Here is a 19308-nt window from a genome sequence, read left to right on the forward strand (position 1 = left end):
GCTCAGGTTGTGATCTCATGGTCATGAGATTGAGCCCCACATTGGGCTCCACGCTGAATGTGAAGCCTACTCGGGATTCTCTCCCTCCCTCCTCTCTGCCCCTCTCCTGCATTCATGTGCTGACACACGTACTGTCTCACTCTCTCTCAAAACAAACATTTAATTTTTAAAAATGCACTTCTTGATACTAGTACCTGAGTTATAGCCAGAGTGGTTGCTAATGCACTAGAGAGTGCAATTTATTGGTTATACTACTTGACTTTGTTCAATCACAAGAATATATTGTTAGATTCACAATCGTACAATCAACTGAACTCCTATGAACTTCCTAACTGCTCTCCTTGCCTTGGTAGACAATTTATCATCTAATCTTTCCCCAGTCTGGTTTGAGCTTTCTCATTTAATCTCATCTTCACCACACATTTCACTATTCTATTCCCATCTTTTCCCTTCAACCAGCTCTGACATGAGATTCTAACAGGCTTGGACATCATTCCATTGCAGCTAGATTTAAGTTCATTGATTTGGTGAAAAAGATTTCACTCAAATTTCTTTGTTTCTCCAGTATTGAAAACAACATAGTATGGAACTTGAGACCTAGAATTCAGGTTGTTTCTTGGAGTACAGAAAAGCCAACTCACAATGAGACAGACATTCTGTACCTATAGTCTGGATTCTACCTCCACCTCTAAATGAAAACAAAACAAAAAAATAAGACTCTTTGGAAGGCTACCAGAGACAAAAGACCATTTCAAAGTTCTCCATCTTCCATTTAGCCTAAAATTCTTTCAACTCTCCTCATTTGGCTTTCCTCTTGTCCTCCTGTTCATTGCTGTGGTTATTTCTAGCCTTGGCCCTTTACTCTTCTACCTTCATCCACCCTCCTACACTCACCTACTGATTTTCACTAAACATGCTCAAATCTCCTTCCCTAAACACCTGTACTCCAGTCCCTACTTACAAATGCCTTAGTGTTTTTCATTTCAATGTATTGCCATCATCTCCAACTCGACACTGTAGGCACTTCTTCCTCTTTCTCTGCCCAGAATGTTTTTTCCTCTACCCTTTATTCCTTATATACGTTTTAGGGGTCAGCTCAAGCTTTTATTTCCTTAGAAACTTTCCTGACCTCAGTTGGGTCAGATTCCCTTAATTTAGGCTCTCTTACAACTATATGCCACTTCTTTGGGCCAATCTCATAGCTGTCCTTTAATATTTGTGTGACAATTTGAATAATGTTTTTCTTCCCACATAGACCATGAACTCCCTGAGATTAGGAATGATGTCTTTATTTGCTCAATCCTCAATAAATAGTAGGCATTCAATATGTATACGCTACATGAATTAATGGATGGATTAAATAAAATTTAAACATTTCCTTCACATTGGCTTTCCAGGTTTTTCATTTGCCTTTCATACTACCAGTCGTGTATTTCTAAGCTAAACACCTTAAACATTTACACTTTGTTTTGTTCCTTTTGCCTTTTATCACTAAGTCCTGTCTCTCTTTCCTAAGTGCCTCAGTTTCTCCCCTTTTCTACTCCTGCCCACTCACCCCCCCTCCCCCCGCCATACAACTAGAGTAGCACAGTGGCAGCTTCTGCTGGTTCCCAACTCTACTTTTTTTTTTTTTTTAATGTTTTATTTATTTTTAGGAGAGAGAGAGAGAGAGAGACAGCGTGAGCAGGGGAGGGTCAGAGAGAGAGGGAGTCACAGGCTGAAACAGGCTCCAGGCTCCGAGCTGGCAGTCAGCACAGAGCCCGACGCGGGGCTCAAACCCACGAACTGAGAGATCATGACCCAAGTGAAAGTCGGACGCTTAACCGACTAAGCCACCCAGGCGCCCCTCCCAACTCTACTTTTGTCTTGCAGTCCATCCTATGTGTATGTGTCACTGCATTATGTTAAGGTCAGCTCTGGAAACAGTGGCTTATGAACACTTTCAGTGAGACAGTATGAGAGTAGGACTTACTGCTCTTGTATTCCTTCAAGGCAGAAAAGGAAAGTATGTTATACTATTTTAGAACGGTGACATACGATTAGTTTTCTCAGCATGGCTTTTAAGACTCATTATAATTTAATCTATAGAGCCAACCTTCTTTTTTTAAATTTCTTTTTTAATGTTTATTTATATTAGAGAGAGAGAGAGAGAGAGAAGGCGAGCATGAATGGGGGAGGGGCAGAGAGGGAGACACAGAATCCAAAGCAGGCTCCAGGCTCCGAGCTGTCAGCACAGAGCCCAATGCAGGCCTCAAATTCACAAGCCATGAGATCCATGACCTGGGCCGAAGTCAGACACTTAACTTACTGGGCCACCTAGGTGCCTCTTTAATATTTTTTTTAACATTTATTTATTTTTGAGAGAAAGACAGAAAGAGCTGTCAGCACAGAGCCTGATGTGGGGCTTGAACCTACAAACTGCGAGATCATGACCTGAACCAAAGTCAGAGGCTTAACTGACTGAGCCACCCAGGAGCCCCTTTAATTTTTTTTGTTAGTGTTTATTTTTGAGACAGAGAGAGATAGAGCATGAGCAGGGAAGGGGGAGAGAGAGAGGGAGACACAGAATCCAAAGCAGGGTCTAGGCTCTGCACTGTCAGCAGGGAGCCTGACATGGGGCTCATATTCATGAACTGCGAGATCCTGACCTGAGCCAAAATTGGACACTTAACTGACTGAGCCACCCAGGTGCCCTGACCTTATTTTTAATTACTAAATACTCCCAGTACCACCAATTTTCCTCAAGCCATGAAGTTTTCCTCAATGTTCCCCAAATACCCCACCTCTCTTACTACTTCTGGGCTTCTGCTTATGCTGTCTACTAAGCCCCTTGCCTGATGTACCCTTCCCACTCTACAATTCCACTCTCTTACAAGGCACCCTGCAGACTCACACTGTTTTAGTCTTCTTCACTGAAGTCTTCCCTACTGACATACTGTCTGAACTCCAATGATACTCTATTGTGCCACCTGACTTTTCTTTGCTATGTTTGCTTTTGTTTGGGCAACTAGATTAGAAACTGTAATATCAAAGGCAATGTCTCTTAATTCCTGCGAATGCCCATAGTGCCTAACATAGTAACAAGCATGCAACAAGCAATTAATAAGAGGTTGATTTATTTTAGCCACACTATAGTTCAGTACCAGGGGTATAGTCCCTGATAAAGTAGAGTGAAGAAAGAGAGTGAAACGAATCATTAAAAATAATGATTTGGAGTATCTGTGGATTTCTGTTTTCCTTTCTAGGTCTTTTTCTTGGTATTTGGAGAGTCTCTAAATTAATAAACAGTGTAAAAATCACTTACTTATCTTTGCAAACCAATAAAATCTTTACCAATAAAATCTTCGTAATTGTTATGCTTCTCTTCACTGACCACTCATTCAGCTGAACAATGCTGTACCTTCTTAGCAAGTATTACCTTAAACATCTAAGATTAGTCTCTTTTCTCCCCCCTTTAATACTAATTCGTCTCTCATTTTTGTGCTCATTCATTCATCTCCCATCCTTCATCTCTGGGAGTGACACGTGCCAAACAGCACGACCCTTTTACATTTTCTGATCCTTTCCCATTCCTTTAATTTTAAGTGAGAAGTTGTTCATTCTTCCTATATGGTTTCTAGGTTTGATAACACCTTGGTATTTCACTGCAGAAATAGGGAGTTACCTGGAAACAACACCATTCATTTTTGCAAAGAGCAATCTCAAGACTTTCTCCTTTTGCTCCCAGGTCAAATCTCCAATATCCACATTTCCCTGAATATCCATCCTGAAGAATTTCAAAAGAAAAAAGGAAAAGGAAAAATATGGCCAAAGTAAGCATCTCTCTTTTTTTAACCTATATAAATATGAGAAAAGAAAATTTCCAAACCATAACTATTATGAGGTTTCCAAATGTAATGACTACAAAGCAAACTGTGTCCATTACAAAATCACAAAGTTGAAGAGGATATCAATATGCTAACCATTCTGAAATGCTATGTAGTCATTAAGATAAAAATAAGAAAAACTACAACCAAAAAAATGCGTGCTCAAACATTAAGCAAATACGCAAAATAGAAAGATGTAATATAACATGCATTCACATACAAAGAGAAAAGGAACAATACAACACAAACTGGTTGTTTACGAGGTGAGATTATTGATCAATTCCTTTTAACATTTCTTTTTGTATAAGATATTTTGCTATGAAAACGGAGTGACAAGAGGTACATTTAGAAAATAACACGTAACTTATCTAGTCTATTTTCCTACCTCCAAATAAAACGGCAGCTAAGCTTTCCAGGCAGGTCTTTAGCTATGCTATAACTTTCCCAGAGGATCTGTAGTCTATTTACTAATTATGAAAGCTGGCCGACACTGTAGAGAGTACTGATGTTGCACAATGTAAGAAATGTTTTTGCATATACATCAATTGGGTTAGTTTTCCTTAAAACTTTAGGTTTTGCTTTATGATCACCATAGACTTCTATTGTCCTTCTCTTCAATTGTCCATCTCTTAAGCAGATGATCTAATATTTTAATCACCATTTCTGCCCTGCTGGTCCAGGTGATAGAACACTAAGGTTAAGGTGAGAAGTTGTTCAGTAGCAAAAGTGTCCCACAGAGGGCAGAAGAAGAAGAGTCCAGTTTCTTCAATAACTATGGAGAATCATTTTATATACCTCCCTCTGAAATATCACTTTGTAGACAAAAAATGTAAAAGAAACTGCCTTATGTATGCTAGGGACTCAACTTGCTTGATGTATTCAATAAAAAAGAGGATGTGGCACCTGGGTGACTCAGTTGGTTGAGCATCCAGCTCTGGATTTCAGCTCAGGTCATGATCCCAGGGTTGTGTGATCAAGCCCCACATCAGGCTCTGTGCTAAGCATGGAGCTTGCTTAAGATTCTCTCTCTCCATCTGCTCCTCTCCCCTACTCGCTTGCTCTCTCTCTCTCTCTCTCAAATAAAATTTTTTTTATAAAGAGGAAATTACAGTGACACTCTTGGCAGTAGAAATAAATATGGCAAAAGGGTAAAAAAAATTACAGTATGGGCATTTTTGAAGAACACTCTTATCTTTCAGAAGCCACTGACCATGTCCAACCTTCCCGACAGATATATAATTTAAAAGAAACTACTAATTAGTCCATTAAAAATAAATCAGGGGCGCCTGGGTGGTTTAGTCGGTTAAGCGTCCGACTTTCGCTTAGGTCATGATCTCGTGGTTCGTGGGTTCGAGCCCCGTGTCGGGCTCTGTGCTGACCGCCAGCTCAGAGCCTGGAGACTGTTTCGGAGTCTGTGACTCCCTCTCTCTCTGACCCTCCCCCGCTCACGCTGTCTCTCTCTCTTGCTCCTAGAAATAAATAAAACATTTAAACAAATTTAAAAAAAGATAAATCAGAAAACACATTTGGAAGCGCTGTTAATAAGGTGTTCAGTATACATAGTAGTAGGGAGTCCTTTTAAGTTTCTCAAGCTAAGGCCTTTGAAGAACCTAACTGCACTGGATATAAAACTTTTTTTTCAGAATAATCTTTAAAATGCCCTATAATTTATGGTTCATAGGAGTAAGAGTGCACTGACAGACAAAAATGCTAACAGGAAACATTCATTGTATAAAGGCTGCGACTATCTCAAGCATCCTGCTACATTCATTATGGTGGCAGTGGATCTCTAGAATGTTTTGGAAACTTGGAAGGACTTTTGGCTAATACAATGATGGCGTCCCACTCTTGGATGTCCTCCAACCCACAGAACAGAGAATTATTACAAGCACTGTTATATTGATTTCTTAAGTTATATGTTTAGTGAGACGTTATTATCTATGAAGTTCATCTCAGTAAAAGGAATGTTACAAAATATTTGTGAAAGTATGCTTATCAAAAATGTTTAACCTGAATCTGATCACACCTTTATAATGAATTTACAGAAAAGAAAATAAAGGAACATGTTAAAAGATACTACAATGACATTCTATGGAACAAATGATCTAGTCTCTTTAACAAGTGTCCACCACGAACAAAGGAAATCTACTAAGAATACCGACTAAGCCCCACACACTGTGCTAAGTAAGCACAGGGGTTGTAAAGACAGTTAAGACAGTCCTCTTCAGGCAACTTAGTGAGTAATCTCTTCAATACTTAGATATTACCTAACTGAACTTCTCAGAGATCTTATTTCTGTAAAGGGCACAAAAATAGCTACCCAAAGGATAAAATATGAAAGCCTTAATTAGTACCATTTCTCAGCCTCCGTAAATTCTTGAGCCACGCTATTGGTGCTGTGCTCTTTGCCATCGAACGTTTGGATTTGGGGATATTCTATCCTTCCTGCACATGCTGCTCTCATTTTAACGTTGAAAGCAGCTTGTGCTAACTGTTTGTAACACTTCCTGCCAAATAGGATCTGTTGCTTCACTTGGTGTAGAGCATCTAAAAAGAACCTTTCCACTTCTGTTCTCTCATCCAGTATGTTCTTCGCCAGCTTCTTCACTCGATTCATTTCCCTGTCCTTCATCTGGAGAACTTGTTGCAGCTTGTCAATTTCAACCTGACCTGCTTGGTTCTCTATCATTGCCTGTTGCTGCAGTTTTAAAACTTCAGCCTCAAACTCTCTGGTCATACAACTCAGGGCAGTCTCCAAGCTTACCACCTTCTTCTGAAGAGTTTGGATTTGTAACCTCTGCTGGGTAAGCTGCATTATCTTTTCCTTAACCAACAGATCGTTGATTTCCTAAAAACAAAGATGAGAGAGGGGAGAGATTTTCTTTAATCAATTTCAAAACTTAAAAGTTCCTCATTAATTTCCATTACTTCATGAGATTACATTTGATACCAGGTTGAGATGATGATATTTGCTATTTTGTGTACCGAGAGAAAAAATATCTCAGGGTTCTTCTCTGGACTTGTGGAGGCCACTAATTTTGCTAATTAAGAAACTTTCCTTCTTCTAAAATTCCAGTAGTTTAAATGTTTTATATTATTGAAACGGGTAGTTTCAAAATCAATAAGATTATATATTAAGACATTAATTTAACAACTATATACTGGAAAATGTTGCCTATTCTAGCCTATAGGCTAGTGGCCTATCCCTTTTCCATTTTCCCTTTCCTCCTTAGTAATAAAACTCCAATTATTTTCAGGAAGGTAAGAAGCCCAATTGAAAATTCCCAGTCTCCCTCGCAGTTCAGCCAAGCTATGTAACTAAGTTCTGGTCAATGAAATGTAAGAAGTAGGAGTGTGTGCTGGACTTCCAGGAAGACCTCGAAAGGAAGAGGCATACTTTTTTCCTCCTTGTCCTTCTTTCTTCCTGCTTTCTGAGTAATGTAAGAGATCTAGCAGCTGCTTTGGGCCATGAAGTGACTTTGGGGATATAAGCCATACGTTGCACAGCAGAGTTAAGGAAACGGGAGTCTCTGTTGACTCTGGCCCTACCATTCCAGCTCTGGGTTGCTAACCTCCAGATCCCATTTAGGGGAGAGAATAAGCCCTTACATAGCAAAGTCATTGTTGTCAGGGCTTTTACAGCTGAACCTATTTGTAAGTGATTGGGGACCAACTATAAACCGAGTAAAATGAGTATTCTAAGGTAGTAGAGCGTAGGATTTATATTTATGTTTCTGATATATTCTTTATAAAGCCAAGTCTAATACTTCTTTTTTTATGCTTGTTTGTTTGTTTGTTTGTTTTTGAGAGAGAGAGAAAGAGAGAGAGAGCACCTGCTCAGGGAGGGGCAGAGAGAGAGAGGGACACAGAGAATCCCAAACAGCCTCCATGCTATCAGCATACAGCCTGGGGGCTTGAACCCACAAACTGTGAGATCATGACCTGAGCTGAAATCAGGAGTTTGACGCTCAACTGACTGAGCTACTGAGGCATCCCAAGTCAAATACTTCTTATGTCATTCTCATAATTAATCCTTTCAAATAAGAAAGGTACACCATCCAGACAGAAGAAAAATGGTCCAGTGTCCTAAGTTATCATTATTATACTCAATTCTTCATATTTACCAACCCAATCCTTAAACAAATAAACAAACAAATAACAAACAGAAAGTCCAAATGGAGTGGGAACCTTCTGGTGTAAAAGGAAAGTTTGAGTCTCTTGCAACTTCTGGGATTTTTTTTGTAGAGCATCAGCTTCCTTCAGGTGGTGTGCGAGAGCTTTCTGGAGATAAACATTCTCTTTAAAAACAGATCTTCCAGCATTGTTCAATTGCCTGAAATAGATAGATATACGATCCCAAAACACAAGCATAAGTTTTAGATATTACCAAACTAGAACAATGACTGCCTTATCACCCAACATTAAAAATAATGACCACCACTTATTTAGTTTATGGTAGGTACTCAAAAGTTAGGTACTCCGGGCTCTGTGGCTAAGTTTTTACCAATGGAAAGTGAAAAGTTATGTGTTACTTCCAGCCCAAGGCAGTTAAAAGCAGACAGGAGTTTCCCATACTCTTTCCTGTCCATATGATTACATTGAAGAAATCCAAGATAGAAGCAGCCCCAGTTCCTGAATCACCACTCAAGTAGAGCTATCTGATTCATACTGGATTATTAAGTGAGCAAGAACGAAACCACTGAGACTTGGAAATTTATTTATTAACACAACACAATTAAGTGCTACTTTCACTAACATTCCTCATAACAATTCTATATAGTTGCTATGATTAACCCCATTTTTAGATGAAGAAATTTAATTCCGTTAGGAAATTTTCCAACAGCCATGTTAGTATACATGCTGAGAACCAACGTCTAACTTCAAAGCCAGGGTTATTTCCTCCATACCACCTTGTTACAGAAAGGGTAGATGGAAAAGTGGCAGGGACACAAAGAGAAAGAGATAATAAGGGAAAGTAAACAAGAAAATGTTAAGAAAGCAAACCAGGAAAGAAGGAGGAAGACAATACGATGAGAACAAAATAGACCAGCAAAGAGATAAGAGAGGCTATGAGGAAAAAAAAGGCAGCAATCTCTTACGCAATAGCTTCATGGTGAGCTCTCTCTGCCAGCATTATTATCTTCTTTTCAGCTTCTTGTTCTAATCGATGCTAAAAAAGAAAACAGGCTTTTTTTTTTTAAGTTTATTTATTTATTTTGGAGGGCAGTAGGCAAGAGACAGAAAGGACAGGCCTCACGCTGTCAGGGCAGAGCCCAACATGGGGCTCAAATGTGAGGTCATGACCAGAGCCAAAATCAAGAGTTAGATGCTTAACCAACTGAGCCACCCAAGTGCCCCTAGGCTATCTTAATAGAGTTATATTTCTAACAAATTTAGACATCAAAAAGTGAAGTATTTATTTTATAATGTCAAACAAAATACTCCCGTCCATATGACTTAGTGTGAAGAACTCCAAGTGCTGGTGGAATAGCTAGCAAAGAGAGTAGTGTTAACACAGGAACCTCAGGGTACCTTCTGTTCTCCCCATTAAAGAAGCAACATGACATATAAATAGAAAAAAAAAAAATCCACATCAGTATTGGAAATTGGATCTTGGATAAATTTCTGCTAAATACAATGTGGTAAGAGTCATTAATTAATCCAACAAACCCCTATTCAGTATTAATATTGTACCACATTATTTATTTTTAATTTTTCAATGTTTTATTTATTTCTGAGAGACAGAGACAGCAGGGGAGGGTCAGAGAGAGAGGGAGATACAGAATCTGAAGCAGGCTCCGGGCTCTGAGCTAGCTGTCAGCACAGAGCCTGACGCAGGGCTCAAACCCACGAACCGTGAGATCATGACCTGAGCCAAAGTCAGATGCCCAACCAACTGAGCCACCCACGTGCCCCAGTACCAGATTTTTTAGATGCTGGAGATTCTGTGGTGAAAAAAACAGATAAAGTCCCTGTTCTGTTGGAACTTGTATTCTAGGTGAGATCCAAACAATAGTAATAATTAAAGTGCATTGATCATTTACCATGTGCCAGGCATGGTTCTAAGAGCTTTACATGTATTATTTACCTCTCACAATGACCCTAAAAATTAGACATTATTATCACCAAGAACAAGGACTGAGGAAACAAGTCTCGAGAGAGGTTAGTAACTTGCCCAAAGTCAGATAATGAGTAAGGAGCAGAGCGGAGATTCCTATCCATCACAGGCAATATGATGCTATACAACCACCCTAACAAGCAAACAAATAAGAGAATTAACAGACTGTGATGAATGCTATGAATGTAATAAGCAGAGTAATGAGAAAGATAGTAACTGGGGGGGGATTATGTTAGATTGGGGTTTAAGGAATCGATTTCTGAGAAAATGACACTTGAGCTCTGAAGAATGAGAAGAGCCAGAGCTGGAGGGAGAACATTCTAGAAAGGAACCCCAAGTACAAAAATATGTCATTGGGAAAGGGCTTGGTGGTTCAAGGAACAGAAAGGATAAAATAGGGAAACAAAGCACCAATAACTTGAGGGATGTCCAGGTGGAGCATACTACAGTAAGAGATGAATAAACAGGGCTTACTGGAAAGCCCTTTGCCATAAACCAGCAGCACTGGGGTTCAAACCAGCACTGGAGTTTGTACCCAACCATGAAGTTTACACCTAATATGGTGAAACAGCTACTGCTGTGGCTGGCCTTCCCAACATTCATTCCCATCCTCCCTTTTCCTTCTCAGCTTCCACTAGTGTCTAGAAAAAAACACACTCACTTTCCCAGGATCCAATATAACATGGTTCTGGCCAATGAGATAGATATAGGAAGAAATCTGCTAAGAGCTTCTGGGAGAGCTTTTATGGTTTCCAGATTTTAAAAAAGGGACATACAGCTGGAGACATCATTCTTCCTCCCTTAAACACAGACAAATCTTAGAACTGCATTAACCATCTTGCAACTATGAAGGAAAGGCCAGCAGCCACCTACTTCCAGACATAAAAATCCTGTTTATATAAGCACGGTCAGTCAGGTATTCTGTAAACTGACAAAGCACTCTTTGTGTGTGTAGAGCTGCTATGCTTAGCAGAGGAGAGAACAAGTGTAGGGGTGAGTGAGAGGAAAAAGGGCACTTGAGAGCAGCCCATTCCTGAGGACTTTCATTCCTACAGTGCCAGGAAATACATCAGAAGGAAAGCATCAAGATGCTGTTCCTGCCCCATTCCTAGGTTATTTAATACATAAACTGGAAATCTAGAGCCACTTTTTTTTTTTAATGTTTTATTTATTTCTGAGAGAAAGAAAGAGACAGCATGAGCAGGGGAGGGTCAGAGAGAGAGGCAGGCACAGAATCTGAAGCAGGCTCCAGGCTCTGAGCTAGCTGTCAGCACAGAGTCCAATGCGGGGCTCAAACCCACTAACCATGAGATCATGACCTGAGCTGAAGTCAGATGCTTACCGACTGAGCCACCCAGGCTCCCCTAGAGCCACTTTTTAAAGCTTTTTTTTTTTTAATCTAAACCTGATATGAGTACATTTTTACCCCACCCTCAACTTCCTACATCCCTACCAGTTTCTAAAAGAAATCTGTTCAATTCTTCCCTAAGAATGAAAAGTTAAAGGAAAATTTAGAAGACTTAAAGAAAAACCACGGGTCCTCTGAAAAGCTTATGAAGAAGAGAAGTGTTCCAGCACACTTCCCTCAATTTGGAGAATTAATGTCAGAGGCACAGAGAAATGCGGAAGTTTGTGATGTGCTAAGGAACATTTTTGAGCCCCCTTTCATTAGCACCCTTAGCTTAGCTTGGCTTGACTAAGGAAAGAGCTTCACGTGTACCAGAGTGACCTCTCCCATCCCATCCCCCTTTGTAATGTGCCACATGCAACTTTCCTTCCACTAGGGGAACACCAAGCTGAAGGGGCTGTGTCCTGAACCCTTAGTAAGATAACAATCCCTCTTTAGGATTTCAAGACTCTCTAACTGTGAGGGGGAAAAGAAGACTAGACACTGAGATATCTAGAACAGGTTTCGTTTTCCCTATTTTTAAAAATCTGCTGTTATTTGATAAACAATCCTCTAATAAGATGCCAAAAGAAAGGTTGACATGTCTCAGAATGCATATAGATACTTATATCGTTTTAGTAAACAAAATATTTCTTCTTTTTAAAAACAAAATATTTCTTAAGTCTAAAGTGTTGTACCTTTTCTTCAAAAAACCTGCCCTCCAGTCTTCTAAGAGTCTCCTGATGTTTCTGCTCCATGGTCCTTAAATTCTCCTTCAGCTGTAATTACAATAACAAAAGAAAAAAAAAGATCAGTAGGAAATGGGGGTGATGGAGGCACATTCCTGGAAAATTCTCAATAAAAAAACATTTTCTGTTATACATTATTTCTTAATCCTGAACACACAGAAAAATTCCATATCCCTGCCATGAGTACTGTACTTCCCACCAATCTTCTATACACTTACAAGATCAGTATTGAGTTTCTAAAAAGCTGTTCATGAACAACAGTTCACAGAACAGACAAGTTGTTCTCATAATCACATTTTCTAAATATCTTCATTTAAACATGTAGACTCGTAAAATCATAATATTTTAGAATTGGGGCACCTGGCTGGCTCAGTTGGAGGAGTGTGTGTGTGACTCTTGATCTCAGGGTCATGAGTTCAAGCCCCATGATGGGTGTAGAGATTAAATAAACTTAAAAAAATAATATTTTAGAATTGAAAGGGACCTTAAAAGTCACACTATACAATCTCCCACTAAATATAGGATTCTTTCTATGAGAAAAATATCTAGAGACAGAAGTATCACTAATTCAAATCTCATTAATTCATTAGACTAGACTTTCATAGTTCCCATTTCTAGAAAATTCTTCCTAGTATTAATCTAAAATACATCTCCCCCTATGATTCCCACAGATGGAGCCTTCTGTCCTAAAAACATGTATACATGGAATAAAAAGGACATAAAACTCTTCTAGGCAAAGAAAAGTAAGCTAATTTAAGTAAGCAGTAAGCAGTCAGGCTGAAAAAAGCATAATCTTCATGCCATAAAAAAGGCGGTAGAGAAGAGTTTCCCATGAGACAGATCTTTCTCACTTGCCAGCTGTTTGACTCAGGACAAACTGCGTCTCTAAGTCTCAGATTTCCACGAAACCTAGGGTGTGGCACGGATTAAATAACAACTCATGTAAAGTACCTAACTAGAATGGTAACCATTTAATATACAGGCTAGTTATTCAAGCATCTACTATTGTCCTCCCTTATACTTAATAATTTTCCTGTGATCTCTATCCTACATGTATTAAATCTCCATTTTATATGATCTCTTTCAGATGTTCTCCTTTCTGTATTTTTCATACAATTTTTTAAAAAATCGCTTCTTATATCATTTGAAAATTAATGTCAATAAACAAGTTTATAGAAATGTCTATCACCTTAGTGTGTGGGAAGATGGACCTGTCAAAGTCCATAAATTAACAAATCTTTCTAAAGATAATTAGGTAATGCCTATCAAAAACCTTTATTTCTGGGGCACCTGGGTGGCTCAGTTTGTTAAGTAAGTGACTGACTGGCTCAAGTCATGATCTCGGACTTCTTGAGTTGGAGCCCCACATCAGGCTGTCTGCTGTCAGCACAGAGCCCACTTTGGATCTGCTGCACCCCACTCTCTATGATCCTCCCCTGCTTTGCTCTCTCTCTCAAAAAAAAATTATCTTTTTTTAAGCTTATTTATTTTGAGACAGAGAGAGAGCAAGAACGAGCACATGAGCAGTAGAGGGGGAAAGAAAAGTGAGAGAGAGAATCGCAAGCAGGCTCTGCTCAGCATGAGGCCTGACCCAGGGCAGACATGGGGTCCAATTTGGTCCAAACTCAAGAGTCCAAACTTAACTGAGCCACCCAGGTGGCCCCTATCAAAAAATGTTAAAAGTTTGTTCTTTAACCTACAAATTCTACCTCAAAGAAGTTATCCTAAACACTAATTACAGATGTAGAAAAATATTTTGTTACTTAGCCTCTTTTAATTTGTATAGTGAATTCCATATACACAGTATAATTAATTTTCTTCCTTTATCTATACACTTCCCCTTTTAAGTTCACGGGCCTCTATACCTGCCTTAAATCTTCCGTATTTGGGATTCCAGAGAACCACCTTAATATTTTGCATAAGCCAGTATCTTTTGCTTTTGAATTTTAAGTTTTCCTGGCCCATGACCCTTTTGAGAAATCCGAACTCTATTTCTCCATTAGGTGGCAATATTGTTCTTAAAAAAAAAAAAATCATACCTCTAGACTATGTACTAGTTAATTCATTTTGATTCAGATTGTATACTTACACCCAAGATAGCCACTGTGGGAGTTCCTAAAATGTTACCGATCTTAAACTGATTCAATCTTCAGTATTTTCATATTAAAATTTTTCCTTCTAGAAAATGTTACGTCTTTTTGAGGAATTATTAATTGTAAAGTATTTAGAGTATATATTGCAATGATTTAATATACACATACATTATAAAAAGATTCCTCCCATCTAGTTATTAGAAAACTTGATATTCCTTCAATTACATTTTTAAAGTTTATTTATTTTGAGAGAGAGCATAAGCCAGAGAGGGGCTGAGAGAAAGAATCCCAAGCAGGCTCCACACTGTCAGCACGGAGCCTGACATGGGGCTTGAACTGACAGACTGTGAGATCATGACCTGAGCCAAAACCAGGAGTCAGACGCTTAACCAACTGTACCACCCAGGTGCCCTGATATTAAATTACATTTTTAATGAAAATACCTACTCAGCATTTAACAAAGATTTATTGAGCTTTACTGTGTTATCTTGTATTTTGATGAATACAAAGGAACAATGATGTTCATGCCTCAAAGAATTTGTAATCTAGCAGGGTAGATAAGGCAAATATGTCAAGGTAAATGGGCTAAGTGGTATAAAAGAGATAAAAAATGCTATGAAAACACACAAAGAAAAGTATTACTTTTTTGCTAACAATTTTTTTCCAGTTTTATGAGACATATTGACATATAAAATGGTATAACATATAACATGGTATAAATAATAAATAAATAATAAGCTAACACCTCCATATTGTTACATAATTACCATTTCTTTTTTTGTAGTAAAAACATTTTTTTAATTGTTTTATAGCTTTTTAATTTATTTTTGAGACAGAAACAGAGCATGAGCGGGGGAGGGGCAGAGAGAGAGGGAGACACAGAATATGAAGCAGGTTCCAGGCTCTGAGCTGTTACTACAGAGCCTGACGCAGGGCTCGAACCCACAAGCTGCGCGATCATGACCTAAGCTGAAGTCAGACCTTAACCAACTGAGCCATCCAGGTGCCCCTGAAATTATTACTTTTAAACATGGCTCTGGGGAACAGCCTTATGGAGAATATTAATTTGAGCTGAGTTTTTGGAGAATAGGTAAAATTTTAATAAACAGAAATCTATTGGGAATATATTCTGAATAGAAGAAAACAGTGTGAACTATGTAAAAATGGCAGAAAGCGGGTGCCTGGGTGGTTCAGTCCATTAAGCATTCAATTCCTGATTTCAGCTCAGGTCTTGATCTCATGGTTTGGGAGATTGAGCCCCACATTGCACTCTGTGCTAACAAAGTGGAGCCTGCTTGGGATTCTCTCTCTCTCTCTCTCTCTCTCTCTCTCTCTCCCCCTCTCCCCTCTCTCCCTCTCTCTCTCTGCCCCTCTACCATTCGCTCGATTACTGTCTCTCTCAAAATAAATAAAAATAAACTTTAAAAAATATGGCAGAAAAGACTTCATGGATGAGTAAATATCCAGTTGAGGTGGATTAAAGGGGGTTGCATGAGGAAGTAAGAGGAGAAAATAATGTTTCAAAGTAGGTGTTGGGTCTTGCCTTTCACTCTAAGGTATCTGGACAATACTGGATTTACAACAGAGAAATACTAAAGAAGATTCTTCAGGGAGGTGATCAGAACATTTCCGTATTGGTGCATACTTTGGACTGTGGTGATCTGTTGATTTTAAAATACATCCACAACTTCTTTGATGGTCCTCCCTTCAAACGATGGAACCCAATTCTCCATCATTAGAATGTGGGCCAGAGTTAGGGATTCACTTCTAACTAATAGAGCATGACAGAAGTAATGCTGTAAAATTTCCAAGGCTAAGTCAATAAAGGGATAGCTTCAGTCTGGCTTTCTTCAGGATTATTCACTTTGGATACTGTCATCGTAAGGCCCATGTGGGAAGATGCTGAGGCCTCCCAGTAATTACTAGTCCCAACTTGACAGCATGTTAGTTGGTACTTGGAGGGGTGCCTGGGAGGCACATTTTAAAGCAATGTAATCATAACAAGTAAACATCAACAATTACTATGTTACTCCTCTTACTGGAGATTATTAGTAGGAATGAATGTGCTAAGTATTTTACACACATTACATTCTTTAATCCACACATCTCTAAGAGGAGGCAGGTGATATCATAGCCACATTTTACAAATGAAGAATCTGATATTTAGAGAAGTCAACAGACTATCCAAGGCCAGACAGCTACCAGCTGCAGAGCCACGACATGAAGTCCCTGATTTCAACCACTACATTATCTTTTCTGACATCCATTTCTCATACACCCTTTCAATTTGGCAGTTAATTGAGATGTAAACAGAAACAGGATGCAGGAACTTTGATTTTCCATCAAATCTTGTTCTTGCTAAATAGGGTTCTGGGAGCCCAAGGAGCTCTTGAGAGGTATTGCATGCTTGGAGAATACCATGACCGAGAATGAGAGGCACTAAAAGGGATAGTGGAAGGGACTTAAATAACACTAGATGCTATAAGCATAATTTTAACAGTAGTAATACTAGCAGCAGGATCAACAACAGCAGGTAGTATTTGCCACACAGTGGTATTTAAAACAGATGAGTTCATTTAGTCTTCACAATGACCCTTTAAAGTTGGTACTATTATTCCCAGCTCCATGTTTTAGATGAGGAAACTTAACAAGATACCCAAGTAGTGAAAACAGTAGTTATACTCCAGCAGTCCGACTTCAGAACACCAACTTTCAGCCCCTCCACTATATGAAATATGGTTATCCTAGGTGGTACTACTACTACTATTACTACTAATAATAGCAGCAGTATCTAATTGAACATTGGAGCAGGCTCACACCAGGAATTTTGCTAGCATGCTGTTAGGGTATTGGTAGCTTGAAATTGGCCATAATAAAAATATTTATACCAAGGAAACCAGCAAGTGCTACAAATCAGGACTTCTGTTTGCAGAGCGCTACATGCCATTGTAAATATAATTGTCACATATATGACATAATGCTATTTTAAGCACTTTAAATATATGAACTCATTTAATCTTTACAACATTGCTAGGGGTCTATGACGAACTCTTAACTATCCTCATTTTACAGATCAGGAAATCAAGGTATAGAGAGGTTAAGTAACTTGCCCAAAGTCACAAAGCTGATTTCTGCTACTATGCCCAGCACTCATCTGTGCCATTTAATGCAATAAAACTATATTCTGAGCTGAGGGAATGGAAAGAGAAAAAGCATAGCAAGGTCAGAGAAAATTTCTGGAAGTACAGTTTTCCTTGCTCCACCTACCCCTACCCAGAGAACCTGCTAAAATGTTCTAAAACTATCATTCATCAGTCTAAACATATTTTTCTTTAGGACTTTGCTACTTTGTTTGCCTCTAATGTTTTCCAAGAACTGTAGTTTGTTTCTTATTGAAGTCATTCCAAAGGTTTAACTACTGATTAAAGCAGAAAGTTTGTTGGTTAAAATTTGGTGAAGTTACAAAGAAATCAATGCTTAGAAAAGTCTAACCAAGACTTTTTTGCACCCAGTGTGACACTCATGAGGTCTTCTACTTTCTCTCAAATAATCTCTAAAATGTCAAAGGGAGTCCTTTACCATCTCACAGGACTAAATGTCTATGAAGGCTTTTGCACACATTAGTATTGTGAGGGGCGCCTGGCTGGCTCAGTCAGTAGAACATAGGACTCTCAGTCTCAGAATCGTGAGTTCAAGCCCCATGTTGGGCAAGGAGACTGCTTAAAAATAAAAAACAAAGTGTAGTATTGTGAAATTTACTTTATTGTGGCACTCTGGAACCAATATCTCTGAAGTATGCTTGTAGTTAATTCTAATCTCCTTTTTTTAAGTTTTTATTTACTTAAAACAGACAGAGAAAGCATGAGTGGGGAAGAGACAGAGAGGAGAGAGAAAATCCCAAGCAGGCCCCTCACTGCTAGCACAGAGACCCATGTGGGGCTCAAACCCACAAAGCCATGAGATCATGACCTGAGCCAAAATCAAAAGTCATATGCTTAAGTGATTAAACCACCCAGGTGCCCCCTAACCTCTTACTTAAAAAAAATTTTTTTAATGTTTTATTTATTTCTGAGAGAGAGAGAGAGACAGTGTGAGCAGGGGAGGGTCAGAGAGAAAGGGAGACACAAAATCTGAAACAGGCTCCAGGCTCCAAGGCTGTCAGCACAGAGCCCGACACGAGGCTCGAACCCACAAACTGTGAGATCGTGACCTGAGCCGAAGTCGGACACTTAACCGACTGAGCCACCCAAGTGCCCCTCTAACCTCTTATTTTTAAAGAAAGAAAGAAACTTACATCATCTAATTCTTTCTCCACTTGGATTTTTCTCTTCTGGAATTGTTTTATTGTTTTCAGCTCTGTCTGAATCATGCCAATTTCTTTGGCTTTTTGGTGGAACTCTCCCTCCAGCTCATTTATTTGCACAGTATACTTTTGTTCCTATATGCAAAAACAAAACAAAACAAAAAACAAAACAAAACAGGTAGATGAGTTAGGAAAAAGAATGGAAGTCCCACAAAGTTGTATTCCCTTGAAACCTTAGGCCATTTGTCTATCTTCTTTGAAGAAATGTTCCCTTTTTATTTTTGCATAGAGCTTTACTTTTTGTTGGAAGATACCAAGTGCCTTGAATAAGAAAAAATTCTAGAATGACCTGATCTTATCTAGAAAATGCAGGCTAATTATTAAAAAGAGGTATAAGACTAAACAAATCTTTGTAAGAAAGACAAGTAACAGCCCTAATATTAAATTAAAATTAGTAAGCTAAGAGATAAAGGAAGGGCCAGTATCTTTAATAAATCAAGAGAGAAGGAGAAGGTGGGGGAAAATGAAGAAGGAAGAGGGAGGAGGAAGAAGAGGAAAAAAGGGCCAATAACAATTTAAAAAATGAATGAGTTATAAAAAGAAATGCAAATTATCCTCAAACTAAAGAAAACGCTCAATCTAGCTCATAATGAGAGAAATACAAGTTGAAATACCCTTTCTCACCTATCATGTTGACAAAAATCAGTTTTGACAATATACTCTGGTATATTGTGAAGACATGGATAGTTCGATTTCTCAAAATATAACATGATTGACTTGACTTTGGAGCCA

General features: G+C 38.8%; 1 protein-coding gene across 3 annotated transcripts in view; it reads right to left on the reverse strand.

Moving 5' to 3' along the window:
• The window catches only part of BBOF1 (basal body orientation factor 1), a 54464-nt gene that overhangs the window by 21273 nt on the left and 13883 nt on the right, over window positions 1-19308 (reverse strand). For all 3 annotated transcript variants that reach the window (XM_077750770.1, XM_077750769.1, XM_077750768.1), the window contains exons 4-9: window positions 18508-18651; window positions 12070-12150; window positions 8966-9036; window positions 8055-8199; window positions 6221-6714; window positions 3665-3766 (exon numbers count right to left, since the gene is read on the reverse strand). In XM_077750770.1, the coding sequence (XP_077606896.1) occupies window positions 3665-3766; window positions 6221-6714; window positions 8055-8199; window positions 8966-9036; window positions 12070-12150; window positions 18508-18651 (1037 nt within the window). The remainder of the gene's footprint in view (window positions 1-3664; window positions 3767-6220; window positions 6715-8054; window positions 8200-8965; window positions 9037-12069; window positions 12151-18507; window positions 18652-19308) is intronic.

Source organism: Crocuta crocuta, unplaced genomic scaffold (assembly GCF_008692635.1).
Source record: "Crocuta crocuta isolate KB4526 unplaced genomic scaffold, BGI_CrCroc_1.0 scaffold186, whole genome shotgun sequence".
NCBI classification, from domain to species: domain Eukaryota; kingdom Metazoa; phylum Chordata; class Mammalia; order Carnivora; family Hyaenidae; genus Crocuta; species Crocuta crocuta.